This window comes from Medicago truncatula, chromosome 8, assembly GCF_003473485.1.
Source record: "Medicago truncatula cultivar Jemalong A17 chromosome 8, MtrunA17r5.0-ANR, whole genome shotgun sequence".
Taxonomy (NCBI): Eukaryota; Viridiplantae; Streptophyta; class Magnoliopsida; order Fabales; family Fabaceae; genus Medicago; species Medicago truncatula.
This window is the reverse complement of record NC_053049.1, coordinates 36,278,510-36,299,651: the sequence shown is the minus strand read 5'-3', so window position 1 is coordinate 36,299,651 and position 21,142 is coordinate 36,278,510. Positions and strand designations below refer to the sequence as shown.

At 31.6% G+C, this 21,142-nt stretch overlaps 2 protein-coding genes across 2 annotated transcripts; one reads left to right on the top strand and one right to left on the bottom strand.

The window, feature by feature from the left end:
• Window positions 1–846: 846 nt before the first annotated feature.
• On the top strand, window positions 847–4,583 carry LOC25502900 (L-ascorbate oxidase homolog). Its single transcript, XM_013591018.3, has 9 exons — window positions 847–956; window positions 1,363–1,511; window positions 1,597–1,706; window positions 2,178–2,448; window positions 2,638–2,737; window positions 2,856–3,198; window positions 3,377–3,745; window positions 3,847–3,925; window positions 4,118–4,583. Exons 2-9 carry the CDS (start codon window positions 1,368–1,370, stop codon window positions 4,322–4,324), a joined length of 1,623 nt encoding a protein of 540 aa, XP_013446472.1. The 5' UTR covers window positions 847–956; window positions 1,363–1,367; the 3' UTR covers window positions 4,325–4,583.
• A 7,363-nt stretch (window positions 4,584–11,946) lies between these two features.
• Window positions 11,947–13,519, bottom strand: LOC25502898 (dof zinc finger protein DOF2.4). Its single transcript, XM_013591016.3, has one exon. The coding sequence runs from the start codon at window positions 13,305–13,307 to the stop codon at window positions 12,276–12,278; it is 1,032 nt and encodes a 343-aa protein (XP_013446470.1). The 5' UTR covers window positions 13,308–13,519; the 3' UTR covers window positions 11,947–12,275.
• Between the last annotated feature and the right edge of the window lie 7,623 nt (window positions 13,520–21,142).

Genomic DNA, 21,142 nt, shown 5'->3' with positions numbered 1-21,142 from the left:
GAATAACTATTTATATGACATATATAAGATCAGATATATTAATTATTCAATGACTATAAAAAGTTGTTTTTTACTTATAAATATGATTGGGAAGAGTAGCTTATAAGGCGAGATTATCCAACCACGTATATACATCTAACGGTCCGATAACCAAAACAATGTGGAACTCTAATACAAATCTTTCTTTTGGACATGACTCCGTACAACTTCAATAACAATAAAAAGACAAAAAGATAATGCATAATATATGTAAGATCTGTGGTTCGAATCTCGGCCAAAAAGAAAAATGTATATGTATCATTATGTAAGTTTGATACATTTTGATAACTATGGTGACATCTCTTAACACATGTATAGCTTGTTAGCAGCTGTTTATGAAACTTCAATCGAAATGATACAAATAATGAATAGAATTTAATTTAATAACGTTATAGATTTATATTAGATATAGGGTCGTAGAATTTACTCAAATAAGCAATAATAACTAGAAACTAATAAATGAGGATCCGTTATCGCCTGCGCCGCAACCGCTTTGTTTAGATCTCAACTCCCTCCTTCTCCTTCTTTTCGCGCCAACACCGACTCATCTTTTAGTTCACATTTTCACAAATTAAAATTATTTGAATAACCTTATACTAAATCTTAAGCAATCCATGATATAACAAAGTCCATGTTAATATTAATTTTTTTATAAGTAACGCGGTTGGATCTTGCTTACTTCAAGAAATTCTAGTCAACTTCGTAACATGTGAGCTATTAATTTTGAAAATATTAAACAAAACTAATATTAATGTGTAATGTTGATAATGCATGTGGTTGTAATTTGCACATACATCCATTTTTGTACTCAATCTTAATATATATACGTTTGCATCTATCACTGTATACTCCATCCTCATATTAGTTCATCTCATTCTCAATTCCTCTATTCAAGAGGAAGTTAGTTTTTTAATTTGGTACGTTTCAATTTCCTCATTGAATCTCAACTCATAAAGCATAGTATTTTCTTATGTAGTTTCTTGACTTGCAACGTTTTTGGCTTTTTTTTTTTTGGTTACACGTTTTTGGCTTATTACATATATAACTTCAATTTAAACTTTAATTAGTGTTTCAATTTTCACCATATATACCATTACCAACCACAAAATCTTAAGTGGTTTTGCTAAAATCTTTAATCTAAACATGCACCAAGTCATACAATATTTTCTTGGATCATGCCATCATCCAAGTATGCCAAAAACATTAAGCTATAAGATGAAAATACATGAATTCTCTAATATTTTATAAACTAGAATAGTAATTGCATCATTGTAGATATTTTTCTCTATATATTTGAAATTTATAGGGTTATTATATTATTAGGCAAGATGAACCAGGCCATCATCACTCCAATTTTTTTTGGAATTTTGGCTTGTTGGAGTGCAATTTCGGTTACTGCAGAAGACCGATATCAGTTCTTCACATGGGAAATTACAAAGGGAACAATTTTTCCTCTTGGTGTTCCTCAAGAGGTTAGTCTATTTTACCACTGCTGTTTGAAATGACAATTCTTTCACATTTGAAAAAGTTAGTGATATTTATTTACTCTTTTACCAGGGTATTCTTATCAATGGCCAATTTCCAGGCCCTACAATTGAAGCCATCACTAATGACAACATTGTTGTGAATGTCATTAACAAGTTGGATGATAAATTCCTCATTACATGGTTAGTGATCCACTATTAGTTGTTAAGTAAATCACTAATTCAAGCCTTGAAATTAAAGAAAATCTAAAATTAAAATTTTGGATCACATTAATCTTTTGTATCCGTCAATTCGACACTTAAAAAAAATTCCGTACACAAAAGTTGTTTAGAGTCTCATATATGATGAGATAATATTTTAAACGAGGACAATTCTTGACTTTTAAAGTTGATATTGTAAGATTGAGTTAGGTCAATCCAAATTATAAAAAATGTGATTAAAGATCGTAAATTTTAGAGGCATAGAACCTTTTAAATTTGTTGGTTCTAATCAGTTAAATCCAACCCAAATTCACATATACTAAGTGTTGAGAAGTGAGAAGTTGCATATTCGAATTTGCATCCCAACATATCAAATGTCTCTGCAACATTTTACTGCATGAATAGTGCATTAATTAATTTAATTAATTATTTGTGTTGTGTAACATAAAACAGGAGTGGTATAAAACAAAGAAGGACATCATGGCAAGATGGAGTTTTAGGAACCAATTGTCCAATCCCTCCTAACTCAAACTGGACATACAAATTTCAAGTAAAAGATCAAGTTGGAACCTACACATATTTCCCATCAACCAAAATCCATAAAGCTGCTGGTGGTTTTGGTGGATTCAATATTGCTCAAAGGTCTACTATAGCCATTCCATATCCTGCCCCTGATGGAGAATTCACCCTGCTTGTTGGGGATTGGTCCAAGACCAACCACAAGGTTTGTTAAAAAAAAAAATCACTTCCCTTAACTCCTTTATCAATACTGCTAAAAGATGCGCACTCACGTGTCCGTCTTTCCGCTTTTTTAATTGCATTAACGTTTGAAAATTATTAGCCGTGTTTTTTTATGAAATTTTGATTTTAATCAGAAACATTTGATCACTAAGATGTGCAATTTGATTTCTAGGTGCTAAGGAGACTACTGGATGTTGGAAAGAGTCTTCCTTTTCCTGATGCTCTCCTTATAAATGGTGTAAAAGATAATGCTGTATTTACAGGAGAAGCAGGTAAATTAGGAACAATGATGAAATAGCTTTGATTAAAACTTTATAGCCATGATAGATTTGAGTTTTAATTGAAATCATTATCACAAATTAAATTTGTTTGAAAATTGATTTATTTCAGGGAAGACATACAAGTTCAGAGTGTCCAATGTTGGGATGGCAACCTCAATTAACTTTAGAATTCAGGGTCATTCATTGAAGCTCATTGAAGTTGAAGGTGCTCATACATTACAAGAAACATACGAGTCGCTCGATGTTCATGTTGGACAATCTATGACTGTTTTGGTCACACTTGATAAATCTATTGGTGACTATTACATTGTTGCATCAACTCGTTTCACGAACCCTATTCTTACTACCACTGCAACCCTTCGCTATTCTGGATCGAATAGTAAGGCCTCGGGTCTATTACCCGTCGGCCCAACTGATGTAGAGTGGTCCATTAAGCAAGCCAGAACCATCAGGTAAAAGTTGTTTCTGTTGCCTTGCTTTTTGACCTAATTTTAAATCAAATACATCAACTTACTTTGGTTGACTCAACTTTTTCTTATGCGTAGGATTGGATAGTATATTTTAAACATGTTTTCAATTACGAATCTTATAAATTTTTAATCTTTGACTTTTGACTCTTTTTTTTCAAAGATTGAACTTAACAGCAAATGCTGCACGACCAAATCCTCAAGGATCATTTCACTATGGAACCATCCCTGTGTTGAGGGTACTGCAATTGGCAAATTCTAAATCCATTGTGAATGGAAAGTTAAGATATGCAGTAAATGGAATTTCACACATCAATCCAAGCACACCATTGAAGCTTGCTGATTGGTTTAACATTCCTGGCATCTTTGATCTCAACACAATCAAGGACTTTCCTTCTTCAAGCAAATCTGTCAAACTTGGCACATCTGTCTTAGGTTTCACCCTTCATGACTTTGCAGAAATAATATTCCAGAATGATGAAAACACTATTCAGTCATGGCACATGGATGGATCTAGCTTCTATGTAGTTGGGTAAGACAACTAAATTTTTTCATATTTAGTTTAACTTAATTAAATTTATCAATAAAATAATTACTTAGTAATCTTATGTTGATTGAACCCAAAATATTTAGATTTGGCAAGGGTAAATGGACACCCGATGTGAGACGCACTTACAATTTGGTTGATGGTATTACAAGATACACTACTCAGGTCAGTCGATATTTTTATCGCTAATTCATCTTTTTCTAATAATCCTCTTTAGATTGGTAGGACGATATGGACGACAAAACTATCTTCTTGAAGTTTTGGCACAACGAGATTATTAAAATATTATTGAGTTGTATTTTAAAATTTTGTTACATTTTATTGATAAGAGTTTCTCTTGCATGCATGGATAAATAGGTGTATCCAAACTCTTGGACTACCATTTTGGTCTCTTTGGACAATAAGGGCATGTGGAACTTAAGGTCTGCAATATGGGAAAATCGGTATTTGGGACAAGATTTGTATATGAGGGTGTGGAACAATGAGCAAAGCTTATACACTGAGACCAATGTTCCTTTGAATGCATTGTTTTGTGGCAAAGCTAAACACTTGCCTAAATTATAAGCATTCCAAGAGGGATCTACAATTTGATTATTGGCATAATTAAGTTTGTAATTGAGTTTTCTCTTCTTTTTATTCTTAACATTACTTTGTTTAGAAATTTCAGTTACGAGGGTGTGACTGTCGTGAAAAATGAAAGGAAAAGGGTCATGTTTATTTTAGTAATGAGTCTCCTAATTGATTTGATGTTTCATTAGATTATTATTTATTGTAATCAAAATGAATAATAGTTATGTCACCTCGTTCCCATTGTTTGCCACAATATGCATCCTTATAATTATAATTTACATGTTAAACATTCTTAGTCAATGAGATTGTAGGCCATATGAATATAAACTTGTATGTAATTTAAAGTGAAAATATTTATGATCTTCTAGTTTCAAATAGATGATATATGACATCGAAGAGAGGAAAATAATTCATGTGGACCATATAGTGTACCTCTAAATTATAAATTATTCTACTTCTTAGAATATATCATTCACTACACATCATGCATCCTCCAAAACCTTAAAAAAAAGTGTTTATAGGTCCTCTTACTTATAAAGTGTTCAACTTCTACTTTTCTCTTCAACGTGAGACATATAACTCACACTTGCACACAACATAAACAATCTTGCAGGCCACATGACTTCCCAATCAAGAAAGTAAACAAGTGAAGCAACAACCTTGCTTGTGTTGCACTTCAAGAAATAACCTTGTGGTCGATATATTTTGTTGAGAAAGAAAAACCCCATGTATTTCTACTTTCTTGATAAACAAATAACTTCAAAGTAAAACAACTTTGAGTCACACACAACACCCATATAATAGAAAACCAATTATGTGGGAGCATAGATAGTTTATAATCTAGTGATCGACACGTCTCAATAACTTCAGTCTTTCCTTAAGTGGAGATATTTGATCGTGGGATCGAGACTTCAGTGGAATTTACACTATCAACTCAGCTTATAATGCTTTTGTTGAAGTTTCATCTATTGGAGTTGAACTTCTAAAAGATCAGCTCCAAATTTTTCCTAAAGTTTAGAATAGTTGGACTTCGTACAAAGCTATTTCCTTCTCGTGAATCTTATTTATAAAAGTTCTTAAATCTCTTGGACAACTTTTTGGAGGCAAAAAAGTTGTTGCAAATTTCTTTTCTAATTTTTTTGTTCTTTTTTTTAGTTTTTTAAATAAGATGATCTCATATCTTATATCTTATTTATAAAAGTTCTTAAGTCTCTTAGGCAACTTTTTTAAACAAAAAAGTTGTTGCAAATTTCTTTCCTAATTTTTTTTTCTTTTTTTTTAGTTTTTTAAATACAATGATCTCATATCTTATATCTTATTTATAAAATATCTTATGTCTCTTAAACAACTTTTTGGAGGCAAAAAAGTTGTTCCAGATTTCTTTCCTAATTTTTTCTCTTTTTTTTTTTTTTAGTTTTTTGAATAAGATGATCTCATATCTTATATATAAAAATTCTTAAGTCTCTTAGACAACTGTTTTGGAGCTACAAGTAGGGTAATATTGTAATTTTATATCTATTTTAAATAATTCTTATCAACGATCTCTATGGTGTGATAAGCCTTAGAAGTGTCAAGCGAGGAATTGAATGGGATGTCGGAGACTTGGAGACAAGTCTTAGAAGTGTATGACTTTCGGCTGAGTAGAAGCAAAACATAGTATATGTAATGTAATTTTAGCAAACGACGAAGTAGTTCTACCTTAGACATGAAAGTTGGATATCTTATCATATAAGTTACACAGTTTAAATATTTTGGGTCCATTGTACAAAATGACGAAGAAATAAAAGCATATGTAAATCATCGTGTTCAAGTTGGATGGTTAAAATGTTGAAGAGTCTCAAGTGTTTTATGTGTAACGCCCTAATTATTTATTTAATTATTTTATTATGTGGAGTATATATATATTATTATATATGATGTTTGATGATTTATGCGGAGTATATATATGCATATATTTGTATATATGTGATTTTTGGATGTTTTATGTGGTGCATTATTTTATTATATGGTTTATTTAATAATAATTAGAATAAGTATGAAATATTAATTATTTTGGTGTTTGGGGAATTAATTGGAGTTATTAGGAGTTTGGGGGAGTTAAGTGTAATTAGGAGGGAGTTACTCTTAAGTGGGAAGTTAAGAAAATAGAAAGTGGAAGTCAGAAACAGTTTTACGTGAAACCAAGCCAAGGAAGAGAGAACCAGGAGCAAGAGAGAAGAACCAGAGGAACCCTTTTTGCTGTGCATTTTTCATTCTGAACTAAGGTAAGGGTGAGGTTTACTTCAATAATGTAGTTACTGATTTCTGATTTTGAGTTTAACAGGTTTTGGTGAGGAATTGGGAATTTGGGGTTTTATGTTAAAATGATGATTTTGAAGTTGTAAGCATGATTTTGGGGTTAGAACTAGTTTCTGGTCGCATAGAACACTTAATTATGTATCTGTAAACTGATTTGGGGAGTGATTGGAAGAAAAATGGGATTTTTGGGTAAAACCAGTTTTCTGCCCGTACAGAAGTTCATCGCTCGCCTCGCGAGTAGCCGTGCTCGCCATGGCGAGTGAGCAACTTCATAGCTCGCCTCGCGAGCAGTCCAACTCGCCATGGCGAGTAAGCCCAGACAAAACTTGATTTTCTGAAAAGTTGTTATAAGATGTTTTGGGGATGGTTTAAGGTACCTAGATGATATTAATGATGAACGGTGAAAGTTTTAGGTTAAAAAGATGAATAGGGAGCTTAGAATTGGAGTTTGAGTGAGAAAATGTCACTTTTTCCCGAGAGTAGCTGTTTTTCACTCGCCTCGAGTTCGCCTTGAACTCGCCATGGCGAGCTAGTGTTTTGTGAACTCGCCATGGCGAGCAGATGTGCTCGCGAGGCGAGCTACTCAGTTCCTGAATGTTGATTTTCGTGCATGAATGGTAGTACCTTAATGTTGTTGTGTTGAGCATAGTTTCATGTAATTATGCATTATTGTGGTTGATTTGATTGCTGAATTGATGATTACTGATGATGAATGAAATGTATGCAAAGTAGTGAATCATACATGTTGTTTAAGTGGGGTCACATGGAGTTGCATTGCATGGTCAGTTGTATGTAGATATACACAAGTAGGTCCATTGCATATGCATAAAACAGCGGTGAGGGCTTCGGTCCTTGAGTACTAGTTGCTCAACAGCGGTGAGGGCTTCGGTCCTGATGAATGCTTTAACCATTCAAAAGCGGTGAGGGCCTCGGTCCTGATTGGTACCACATGCATAATTGCATTTCATTAAGAAGTCTAAGATGGTGTCTTAGCAGTGGTCATGTCATTTGCATGAGTCTGGGTTGTTGATTTCGGTTATTATCTGATAGATGATGTTGGTGTTGAATATGTGTTATATATTTATATCCATTGTGATTATGGTGTATTGTTGATGTTGTTGTTGCTTGTGACTTATACATATATATGTTTACAAGATAATGTGTTGTTGATTAGGGTGTTAGATTCAATTGATGATTTTAACATCTATATTTATTGTTGTGAATCTCACCCCTTCTGCTTGAAAACGTTGCCCTTCCTATGGGTAACTTGCAGGTGATCCTGAGTAGTTGGTGGTGGCTCATTGTCGTGTCTAGGGCTCTGATATGTGGGATGGGAATATCTATATTATTTTATTGTTGTTTTCCTCCTATGTATCAATTTTTGGAACTTGATGATGTGGCCCTTTGTTGGTTGACTTTTGTTGTTTAGGCTTAATGCCAGGATATTGTTGGAGATTTAAATCGTTGTGGTTGTTATTGAAATGCAAAACTTTCCGCTGCATTATTTTGAAGTTATGACTGATGTTGAATTAAATAGTTTTATTTTCTATTTAAGAATTTTGAATTTGCAATGTAGCATGCCCGTTGTGAAATTACTCTGATGTATTTATGCTATTTTACTGTTTTGGGTAACGGGGTGTTACATTATGTGGTACAAAAGTACCGTTCAAGTTGAAGAGAAAACATATCATACAGTTTTCAGACCAACAAAGTTTTATGGAACAAAGTGTTGAGCAGTTAAGAACCAACACGAGAATAAAGTAAGTGTATAGCGGAGTTGAGCAGCGGTGAAGCTATCATTATTTTTATGAGGGGGGCAAATATAAAGAAAAAAAAATTAAACACTAATATATGAAACTTAATTAATTTACTCATATTTAATGAAACTGCAACAAAGAAAATAAAAGCTAACAATAGTTATTTATAAAAGTTGAGCTCTAAGGAGTTTTTAGAAGTCAAATTTATCCATAATTGACACTAAACTAAATAGATTATCAATATTTTTATAATATCATCTTTATTTTAACCAACAAAATTGTTTGGAGTAGTCAAAAAATATCTTAATGGGGTAGCTACATATATACCTAAGTTAATTATTCAAGATTTTTTTCTCTTTTGGGGTAGCCAATGCTACCCGGCCCATGGTTGTGAAGCCCTTCGCCCCTGAAGATGAGGATGTTGTGTTGGATGTCTAGTAAAACTAGATAAGATAAGACTAGAAATGACAACATTATAGAGATAGTTGGGGTAACAACTATAGTATTAAATATTGTGGAAAACATGCTTAGGTGATTTGAGCATATAGAGATAAGACGTGTAGATTTCATAGTAAGATGAGTAGATCAAATAGAAGATAAAAAGATTACAAGAGGTACGGGAAGACGTATAAAAACTATAAGAGAAACTATTAAAAAATATTTATAGATTAATGAATTGGATCTAAATATGGTTTATGATAGAACAATATGACGTATTTCGATTCATACAGTCAACTCCACTTAGTGGAATAATGATTGGGTGTTGTTATCGGTGCCATATGGTAATAATGGGCTCTAACGTTATCTCGTGTTGGTTTTGCGGTTGTTTTGTCGATTCCAATTCCCATTTGCTTTTAAGCTGTGATTTTCCCTCCAAGGTTGATGCAATATACTGTTTTAGTTTGCTAGGGTTAGAGTTAGTTATGGCCCTTGATTTGTTCCATTTTTGTTTTGCAATTTTTGGGTCTTTTGCTGTAGGGTTCATCTAAATATTATGCAATGTTGAGAAATTGAAGGATATAATAAAATTTCCCTTGTTAAAATGGTTTCTTAGTAAGACTTTGGATCATTCTTGTACTTATTATTAAGAGTGGGTTGTAGAACATGTCTTGTGTTTGAGTCGTTAGTTGATTGTGGTGTTGGCTAAATTATATTTGTTTGATATGTGGTTTTTTTTTTCTTTCTTTCTAATTGGTTTTCCTTTTCTAATTTTCGGTGGTTCAATTTGTTCGCTTTTTTGTAAGGGTTGAGTACCCTTGTGCTCAATCATATTTAGTACAAATAGGATAATAATTGCTGTTTAGAAAATTGATGATGATTCTCTATTTTCCTTTTGTTTTCTCTAGTAGACTAATGATTAAGTGCTTGTGCATGGCCTTCTTTAATTTTTCTTCCTAGTACTTTTGACTTTCCATATGAAATGGATTTCACTCCATGTTAGCTAGATGAAAATATCAAGATATTGTACTATTGCATTGATTCAATAGTGGGAAATTCAAAGTCAGTATCCATTCAATTGTTGTTAAAATTCCAGACCCATACGGTTGATTGATTTCAAGAGCTGAGGGAAACGTTAGATACACTTCAAATGGAAGTTTGAATTAAAGAGGAGTATTTTTCTTTGATAAGCAAAATAATATTATGTGAGTACAAGGTACTATAACCTAAAGACAAGTAGAAACAACCACTTTGCATACATTCGAAAGGATTGTTAAACCAATTTGCAAAAACATGATTGCAAAATTGAAACTGTTAAATAAGACAATTAGTAGTGCAATCAGTTTAGTTGGTTTTTTCTGTTAATAGTTGTTAACTAAAGTGGGACTACAACAAGTTCTATCTGTATACAAGATTATCATATATAGTATATATACAGACGCAATATTTCGGACCAAACCTACCTTTGTATAATCGTTTCTCATTTTTCTTTATATATATAAAGTAGTGTGAATCAATTATTTTCTTTAATTAAATTCTCGTTGAATTACTTTTATTTCAAAAGTATTCAGCATGTGCTCATTCTAGCTCTATAACATGATCAAGTAATTTGTTACCGTGACTTACAGTAGGACCCTGAGATTACGTACTCTCACAGAAGGTAAGAAACGTTTGATACATTAATATTACTCCCTCCGTCGTATAATAACCGAGGTTTTTTTTCCTCATTTCACATATATCAAAAACAATTGTATAAGTGAAAGAGAAAAAAAAGATTTTTTTAGGAACTTGTTATCATAAATGTAAAGCAGAATATATTGAATTGAGAATGATGAAAGTAGTATTGATTAGAGTTATAATTGAAAAAAATTAATATTGTATTGAAAAGTGAAATAAGTCAATTATTTTAGGATAAATCTTTTTTGTAAATGACTCAAATATTTTGGGACGGGGGACGAGTACTGATTAGAAACACCGACAACCAAAATATCTATTTATAGATGGTGTGTGATAATGAAATTTAGAGTAATGATATTTGTCAAATCATTTTGTAATAATTTGGGGATAACCTTCTTCCTCTTTTTTTTTTTTTTTTTTTTGAGATAAAAACAAAAGAGAGATAAAGAGAGTAAGAACGCAATGAAATTACTAAGAGAAATGTTTCAAAATTTGTCCCACAAATATCATTTCTCTAATTCAATTTAGCGGGACAACATAGCTGAGAAACACAAGTAGCTGCAGAGCGGAAGTTCAGTGAAAGTGGATTCTTTCTCTTCACTAGGAATTGAAAACAGCAAGAATATTCTGTAATGCCGTTTGAGGAAACTCTTTCAAAAGACTGGTTTTGCATTAGGTTCCTCGATTTCTCGTTACAAAACAAAATCTTCCACTTCCCTATGCCACCCACTAGAATCACCAGCTCCATGTCAGACTCTAGTATAGTGTTGATCGAAAAAAGATATAGAAAGAGAAGAGATTATTGGAAAGTAAAATAAATGAAAGAGAATATTAAACCCTAAAAGGAAGAGATTAAAAGAAATAATTAATTAGTTTAGTTAGATCATATGGAAAAACATATTAAACCCTAAAGTTTTTAGTGGACCAAATAAGTGTATCCCACGCCAGCTTTACTCTTTCTTTTATAAAGTAATCTAGTATTTGTATGTGTAATCTTGTGGTATGTATGGGTTGAGACAATGAAGAAATATTAAGAAACTAATCAAGTGTTTTGCTATTAGCAAATTTTTAATTAAATTTCAAGGTATTTTATAATTAAATCTTCGTGATTAAAATAAAATCATAGAATTATTTTTTGGTTAGAAAAAAATTATTATAATTAGTGTCCTCCATATATAGAACTTTAGACCTACTTTGAATTCCTTTGATAAATCAATCCTCCATTAGAACTCCTTTGATATCTCAACCCCAACCACAAGGTGACTCATTCGTCCACAAATACATCATATATATCTTCTTTGAAGAGAACCAAAACATCTAACATATTTGGTTACCTCTAACATATGCTTTAGTTAGAAGTTAAACAATATATATAATTAATTGTTAGGGGTTTGAAATAAACTGGGACTTAAGCAAGACAAACATAAAATTAAGAAACTTAGCACCTAATAACAAGAATTCAAAATAGACTACCTTATACATAATACAATTTTAAACTCTCTGGTCTTCAAATTAATAACTTATCCGAACACACCATTAACTAAGTTACACAAAAAGAAGTAAATGATAGAAGGTGAGAGAGGGAGGGAAAATGGACAGAAGAAAAAAAAACTAGTACTAGATCCATATTCATATACCACCCAAACCAAAACCAAACACACACAAAAAAATACAAACTCTAAGATAGAATTAAGGAGCAAAACCTATGCTACTATGTAATGGTAAAAGAAGATTTGACCGGTCAACAAAAGAAAAAGAACACGTAGTTACACTTATTACTGATATTGGGTTTGAATTGCACCATTGGTAGTTGGAAGATCAGACCAAGTAAGGGTTGGAATTGGATTCCAGTACCCTAATTCACCACCAGTAACTGAAGTTGTCTCCAAAATGTTGGATATAGACGAAGAATTTGAAGCCGCGTTCCCTAGTAATACCGTTGGTGAAGATGAAATATCACCAACACTGTTACTAGGGAAAGTTGTTGATGACCTTAGTTTCTGGTACAGTTCTTGGATTCCACTGTTTTGATGATGCTGATGTTGTTGATCCCCAAGTACAAATCCACCATTTTGTAATTGTTGAGTTTGATTATCATGATTGTTTCTCCAAAATGGGTTGCATAAAACATGTCCAACACCATCATAACCATTTGACGAAATCAACGGCTGAGAACTCATCATGTGAGAAACATGGGACCCTATGAAGTTATTGCCTTCTTCCTTAACATGATTAGGGTTAGGGTTTTGGTTTTGACTAGATCTTAGCAAAGAAAGTATATGAGAATTTTGAGGAGAACCCCATAGGATTTGACTTTGTGGTGGAACAACGTGTTCGAGATCAAACCCTTGACCACTTGTTGACCTTCCAATAAACTCCGAAGAAGAAACTGTTTTCATCTTGTTTGTAGCTATTTTTGCCGCGTTGTTTGAGGCACCGATGCTCTTGTTTTTCCGGCAGCCACCTCCAATTGGAACGTTTCTTAAAGCACCTCCTTTTGTCCAATAACGACGGCATGTCTTGCAGAAATGGCGAGGCTGAGTGAGGTTATAGTTGTTGTAGTAACAAAATTTTGTGTTTGATGAGTCGCATCTTGGACACCTTAGATGTTGTTGGTTTTCTGATGAGGTGGTGGTGGTTGTGGTGACGGTGGTTGGTGCAGTGGTGGTGGTGGTTGTGGAAGATGGACATGAAGAAGGAGGTTGTGTTGTTGGTTGAAGTAAAACTCCTCCATTAATGGAAGAGTAGTTTCTTTCACTTGATGTGAGGGTAGCACTAGCACCATTACCAAAGAGTTCTTGGATCATCTTTCTTTAGTTTTGTTGTGGATCTAGCTACAACAATCCAAAAAAAAAACAGAAAAGCAAAAGGGTGGTGAGTCTTTTTGTGTTAGTGGAGAAAAGATAAAGCAAGTCGGTTTGTTGTTTGTATGAGAGTGAGAGAGAGAGAGTGTGTAGAACTCTACTATGACACTTGCCTTTGAGAATTCAATTTGCTAGCTTTATTGGCAGTTTGGTACTAGTTTGTTCCCAAAGAATTATATAGAATTAGGGGATATCATGAATGCATATAATAAAGCCAATAATGAATCTTCCATGAAATTTGTATTTTACAATTGTATTTTTATTATTTTTCAATTTTCAGTCTAAAATTGTATTTTTATTTTTAACTGAAGAGACGGTGTAATTATATTTTACAATAATTTTCCAAGTATGTTTTTAATGTAATATTTATTATAGATTGTTGGAAAAATATGCAACATCATAACCCATTTGGGTTGGCTAATGATATTGGCTTGAGACCTGAGAGTGTGCTCCTCCTCAAGGTCAGGGAAATGTTAACTTTTCTTCAAAAAAAAAACTTATGCCCTAAGAGCATAAAATAAGAAATCAAAAATAAAAATAAAATCTTTGAAATTGTCTATTCTTAATTTTAAAAGCTTTCACTTTTATCTTTTTAATTTGTATATTTATTAATTAATTCTTGTTTTAGTTTATTAACTTATGACCTAAAAGCACAAGTTAGCATGATGAAAAGAAAAATCTCAAAGTTCTATCAGAAAATAATCACAGTCTGACTAAAAATTACATGGGCATTAAAACACGAGTTCACCAAAAGGTTGTTCTTAACTAAAGATTATAAACTATCGAGCTCATTAAACACAAGTACTAATTGGTTCACATTGAGAATACATTTATAGCTATTTTAGGGCAAAACGATTTTGAAAGATCAATCAAAATATGACCGGCAAAAGGACAAAGAAATCAAACTGTTTGGATGTATAAAAATAACAAAGTGGCTTTATAGACACTAATTACTCTCAAGTAGGGCATGCAAAATGATTTTTCCACCTTACATAATTGATAATTGGTCTTCAAAGACCGCACGTATCATAGTCTAAGTAATGATGGATACATTAATAAACCCCTTCAAACTTACTATGTTGGAATTACATGATTGAAAGTACCCCTGCCATTCCATTTTAAGTTATTCTAATAAATGTACATGGATTAAGAATAATGTTGTATAGAAATAGTAATTATGAGTTGTTTCACAAAAATATAATTCATTAATTTTGTCAAAAAAAATATATCATTCATTAATGGTATGGAAAACAAAAATTAAAAGAATTGGAAAATGATAAAGTAATAAATAGTAAGGGTCATAATAGGAAAATACGCATTAATGATTCCTTGATATTGTAAGGTCGCGTATAATTTGGAACAAATAAATTTTGCTAGAATGACATATAAAGTAGAACTGAACGAGTAATAATAACGAGCTTAATGATTTTGTCAAAAATAAAAAACGAGTTTAATAAAAAAAAGGATCATGCTTATTTAAAATATATATATATATATATATATATATATATATATATATATATATTAACGCGTGTTCCCATGACACTAGTTAAGGAAGCTAAAACAAAAAAAGTTTAAATTAAAAATAACACTTTTAAACTTTAAGGAATTGAATTTTTATATTTTTTTTTATTAAACTTTTAAACTCTTACGCTACAACCATGAAAAATAATGTATTTAATTTTTTAAAATATTTAATTAAATTTTTACATTTTTATATAATATTTTTCTTTTTTATTTCAATAAATTTCTTTTAGATTTATAAAATGTAAAATTACTTTTATGAAAAAATAGACATAATTTATAAAAATTAATATTAATAACGAATATTAAATTAAATTAATACTTATAACTCATGATATATGTGAAAGTAAATGAGGAAATATTCTTTCTTTTTTATTAAGTTTGTTTTTAACCGAATTTACAGAGGTGTAAGAACTAAACTAATGATATGATGAGCCCAAGGATTCAACTTAAACAAATTAAATCAACTTGTTTTCTTTTTTCACAATATTCGAGTCTAAATTGAGTTAAACCAATCAAACTTGACCACTAATGGTTTGTTTATCGATATTTTATTCCAACCAATCTCCCAAAATTCGCATCAAACTATTACTTTTCTTATTTTAGCTTATCTACATATGTTTTAATTGTGTTAAAAATCTACGTTACTTAAATTAAGGTGGTCACATCCTTAACTATTTTTTAGATTTTGATAAAAATATCGGATTCCATTGCACATATTTTAAGTAATGAAATGATATAAACTTCTTTCCTTCAAATAAATAAATAAATTTTTTAAAATGTGACAACCCCGTAGAACCAAACCAAACTAACTTATTCTTCATCAGTTGCTTTGGTATGGTTGTGGCTTTAGAAGAAAAAATTACAAAACCTTAATCAATCCGAACCAAAAAATTTATCAGTTTATATTTCTCTCTCTCCCATAATCAATTCAACTTATTACACTCCTATCAATCTACATCATAATATAAGAATTAAACTAAGAAACGACACGATTAACCTAACATATTTTTTTATCTCCATAAACATAACTTAATTGACACGTACAATATATTATTATACGTAAAGGTTGTGGTTTAAATTCCAGACATCTCAAACACTCCATTTATTTATTTATTTTTATTGACAAGCCATTTATTTATCTTAAAAGTTGAATTATAACAATTTAAACTACTTGAAAAAAAAAATACATATATAAAAGTCTGTCAAATCGTATCTCTTACTCCAATCAATAGCTCAACGAGTTTTCTCTCGATGAAGAATCTCCTAGTTCAAAATCCATGATTATACATTCAAGGAGAAAGCTAATCACGTGGAAGTACGTGTAAAGCTAGTGTCCCAAGTCTTCTATTTTTGCCAACTAAAAATTAATAAAATTATTATTATTAAAAGAAAATGTTAAACGAAGGTCTCTCGATCACTTTTAAGTATCTTAAATAATAAATTTTTATGATGCTTATTATTTAAGATACTTAAAATGTGATCAAAAGACATTCGCTAACATTTTCTTTTAATAATAAATTTTTATATTCTCGTGAGCTTAGCTCATTTGGTATGGGATAATACACAATTTGTGCAGAGGTCGGGGTTCGAATCCCAGACACCCCAATTATTCATCTTAAAGGTGAATTTCTCTAACCACGTTAAAAATTGAAATATTTTAATTTTTTTATAATAATTTCATAATTTGATATACTCAAAGAGTACACCAATGACTATGTTAAAAATTAAAAAGGCATTGCGCGCCCGAAACTGATACCATCGGTTCAGCCTTTCCCTACACCAAACTGGCGCTCTGTGTAGCTAGAACAAACACACGTCCCATTTGTCTGGCCAGTGGTAGAAATCTGCCGGGATGTCTTCAACTATTTTTTTTTTTTTTGAAGGAGTGTATTCTTCAACCTAATGTGGCCTATATACGTGTGTAGTTTCATATACACAAAAATAGTTTTTTTTTCTTTTTCTTAATTACCTTTTTTTATCCTCTAACTATTTAATTGGTATCGGATTGATCATCTAACTAAAAATTAATTTATTTCAGTCTTCTAAGTATGTATGTGTGAAACAGGAGGTCATATACCCACATAACACAAACTCTAACGTTTATTTGAATAAAACTAATAGAAATGACTAAATGTAGTAACGGTGAGAAACTTAGAGGACCGAAATAAATCAATTTTTAGTTAGAGGACCAATCCGATACCAATTAAATAATTAGAGGACCAAAAAGGTAATTTAGCCTTTTTTTTTAAGAAGTTAATGTGAACATGAGATCTCGATGAGGAGCTAACACACTCTCAGATCCCAAGTCAATACCATTAGGTCAACTTAAGTGGGTTTATACACAAAAATAGTGAACTAGGTAACGTAATATAAAATGAGAATCTTCCTTTCTTTCCATTTCAAATACTAAAGAGTGATTCATCAGCCAAAAGAATAGTGATAAAGTGTAATAGTCTAATAGAGTATGGATGCCTTATGGAACTAATTGCTTTAATTTGGGAAGGAGATTTGCTGGTTGGGGATATGGGCAGTTAGCTTGGGAGTGCGGGTGTGGGGTTTAAGTAGGAGGAGGTTTTTTTTATTTTTGTTTGGAGTAAGATTTGGTCAACTAATATGACCGTGCTACTTAGGGAGGTCACTCTCTTCAATGCCAACAATCTTTGGTCGTGGAAGCATAGCTCCAATGGTTTGGAAGAATTGGGTCCTTTGTAAGATATTGGTTTTCTCTTGGCAGTTATTTCATAATAGCATTTCACATGCCATATTATTTGTTAAGGTTTAGGATTATCGTAGATCTTAGTGGTATTTCATGTGTGTTGTTATGTAGGGATCAGATGGAGTTGGCCAGTTTAATTTACATGGGATGAAGAGGCAACCTAGTCTATGAATTTTGTGAAATAGCATACTACTCCTTGGATTCGTTGTGTCAATCAAATTTATCTCTCTATACAACAATCAATATGTAACAATTTTCTCAAAAAAGAATTTGAATATGTAATAGAAAAATGAAATCCATAAGAGTGGAATGGTAAAATTGGAATGAGTTGGCAAAAATAAAGGGCAAAATAGATAAAAACATAAGTTAGTGTTGGGGAATATGGTTTGCATTTATAATTTATAATAATAGATAGATAAATAAATTTTTTTTTTGACGGAATAGATAGATAAATAAATATTGAGCTATTCTTTCGCTTTTTATTAAATAATAATGTGCATCACAATTAGCAACATACCCTAGTTTTTGAAAGGATATTTTTTATTGACTATTGAAACTCCAAAGAAAAAAAATTGATAGGTAGATAGATATGAAGACAAATGCCACAGGTGGTCAAACTTCAACAAGCTGTTATAACCACCTAAATTGCAATGCTTGAAACACGTTAAAAGCCTTACGATTATAGTTAGGTATAAACAAAATATATATGATGAGATTAGACGGCACGAGGAGATTCTAGGAAAATTAAAGAGGGGTCTACATGTTTTCCATTCGCAGAACCATTTGTCAATCATAATTATAATCGATTGAGAGACGACCTTGACGATGAAGGGCAAATTAATCTTATCTCTTGATGAGTTACAAGATGTAGCATGTTGATCACACTCATTTCCTTCGTAGTCTAGGTTTCATATGCTACAAATCTTAAAAACAAATTAAAATAGTATAATAGCATACTGGTATTTAAAATAAAAAAAATAAGAAAATTGTAGTCTCTGTTGATCCCTCTTCTAGCTCCGGCCATATGAACAGAAGACCTAAAGTAATCTTGCGTGGGCATCACCTTGTTCAGACCGAAAAATCCAACGCCATATTGTAAAGTAATTAGTGTGTTTCACCGTTGATTGTTAACTTTTGAGAAAAGCTAATATATAGATGGTACTAAGAATATTATTATTTATAGATTCACATCACATAAATGTTGAACAAACCAATATAAACACACTCATTAGTTTTACTGACTTTATGCTATATTATTGATTGAGACTGACTGAAGAAACAGAATTTCCAAATATAAAAACAAAACAAGTTGTTGTATGAATCTGACTAGAATATTTAGCCATCGTGTTAATTTATTCATGGAAAATTACCTACGAAACCACTAGAATAAAGAAAGCTTTGCGATGAGATTTGAAGTTGAGATGAGCATAGGAATGTCAATTATAGATACCAACAAATTATAATAGAAAAGGAAATTGAGGCAGCACAAAAACAAAAGCAGGGAATTTCAATTATTGGGATCAAAATACTAATATGTGATAGTGATGTGATGTGTGTGAAAATGTGTCATTGTAGAAAAATGTAGATATCTCAAAATCAGGGCCGGCCCATAGCCCGTCGAGGCTGGGCGACGACACCGGGCCTCTAATTTTTTGGGGCCCGAAATATTTTTTTTTATATGTAAGCCACGAAAATAATGGTTATATATCTATTAAAAGCAAATTAATTAAATTTGTACAGCTTGCTTTAGTGGTGTGACAACTTTTTGTTGAGTGTGAGGTCATGTGTTCAAGACCCACCATAGTGTGATTTTTAATAATTTTTTTTTAAATGACTTATTTATTTTTTTGGGGCCCAGATTTTTTTTTTTTTTGCATCCCTTATAAAATTAAAACCGGGCCTATGAATTTGTTAAGACGGCCCTGCTCAAAATCATCATAAATATAATCTCAAGTTGATTTTTTTTTAACAATGATATTTGTACATCTATTTCATAACAATTTTAGTGACAATCTTGTTTTTCTCTCTTTTTATTGGTCAAAAACAATGGAGAGAGAAAAAAGGAAAAGAGAGGATAAGACGATCACGAGAGTATGAAAAAGAAAGTTGTACAAAAATTGTTACAAATTGATTGTACAAATATCATTTCTCTTTTTTTTCATTGCCAGTTTAGAGATTAAACCGACTAACGAAGAGAAATTTCAAATAAAATAAATTTAGAAATATTTAGAACTAACAAAATATGCTATTTTGTAATTTTAACACATTCTATGATTATACTTTTCTGTATTAGTATTTTAGAAGATTTCTTTGACTCTAACCTTATATATAAGACCCTCTGAATTTTTAGAGGTATTTTTTACAGTTTCTAAATATATCACTTATTAACTTTATTAATTTATATTTTTCTACAAAAAAAAAAACTTTAGTAATTTATATTAAAATTTAAAGGAAAAAAATTAATATTAAATATGACATGAACATGTGTTTATAAGTAGGTGTAATCTTCACCTCAAAATACGGTTTTATGCGGTTGTATTAAGCCTATGAAAAATTTAGACTATATGACAATGCTTATAACACATGCAAGAACAAAAATAATAGATGAAAGATGAATGTTAGATGAACATTCTCTTTTCAACACTCATTATTTTTATCGAATAAATTAATATATGACCCTCCACTTTAAGTAAAACCATTTTTTAAGTATGAAATACATTATGATTTAAATGAGTGTCGAAGAGAATATTGCTAGCATTACTTAATATGTATAATGGTGACACTCCAAAGGTTCCAATGCCAAAATGAGTCTTTATTCATTCATGATCATGTAGAACAACATGCATGCATCAAATTAATCCACTTTATCCCGCGTGCCTTCCGGAGAGAAAGACAGAGACTGAGTCAGTTATGAAAATTCAGAACTGAAAAATCATGAATCAGAACATAAGAGATTAGAGACATGTCTTTTAGTTATGGTAGTACAAACATAGTATTGTAGCTACCAAGTAGCTACTACGGAGGATGTTACTTAGTGCTATGTGTGTTTTCCTTTATTCTCTCAATCAAAAAGTTTGCATAAGAAAACGACACAAGCTTTGATTGAATGTAAAAACATGCATGTTGGGCAGCGCGGGCAGGGCGGGCACTTAGCTAGATATTGATACTTTACCCTATGGTCGTTTTCAATCAAGAATCATGTCATCTTCTTCCATTATGCATGTCATTGTTCATTTTATTGGAGCCTAATAATGTTCAACTTTTGTTCTTCAATTTTCACTAGTCATTCAAGATATGATAGACCTCTTAATTAACTTATCTTTCTTCCCTTATTATCTATCTTTATACATTTGATCATGAAATTATAATCTCTCCATTGTTCACATTATGAAATGATTCTTGAAATTGTAAGATGATAATTGTTACAGACCGGCTACAAGGCCCAGTCAGTCAAAGCCTAATAAAGACTAGCTCACAACGGCGATGGAACAGGCTAAACTCCGTGTGAGGCACCACACAAAAGCGTGTCTCGGGT

Bases quoted from the DNA above. Each gene is read 5' to 3' on its own strand.
- LOC25502900 (XM_013591018.3), top strand. From the start codon at position 1,368: ATGAACCAGGCCATCATCACTCCAATTTTTTTTGGAATTTTGGCTTGT. The intron at 1,512-1,596 runs GTTAGTCTATTT...CTCTTTTACCAG, and splicing joins CTCTTGGTGTTCCTCAAGAG to GGTATTCTTATCAATGGCCA. The intron at 2,449-2,637 runs GTTTGTTAAAAA...TTTGATTTCTAG, and splicing joins GGTCCAAGACCAACCACAAG to GTGCTAAGGAGACTACTGGA.
- LOC25502898 (XM_013591016.3), bottom strand. From the start codon at position 13,307: ATGATCCAAGAACTCTTTGGTAATGGTGCTAGTGCTACCCTCACATCA.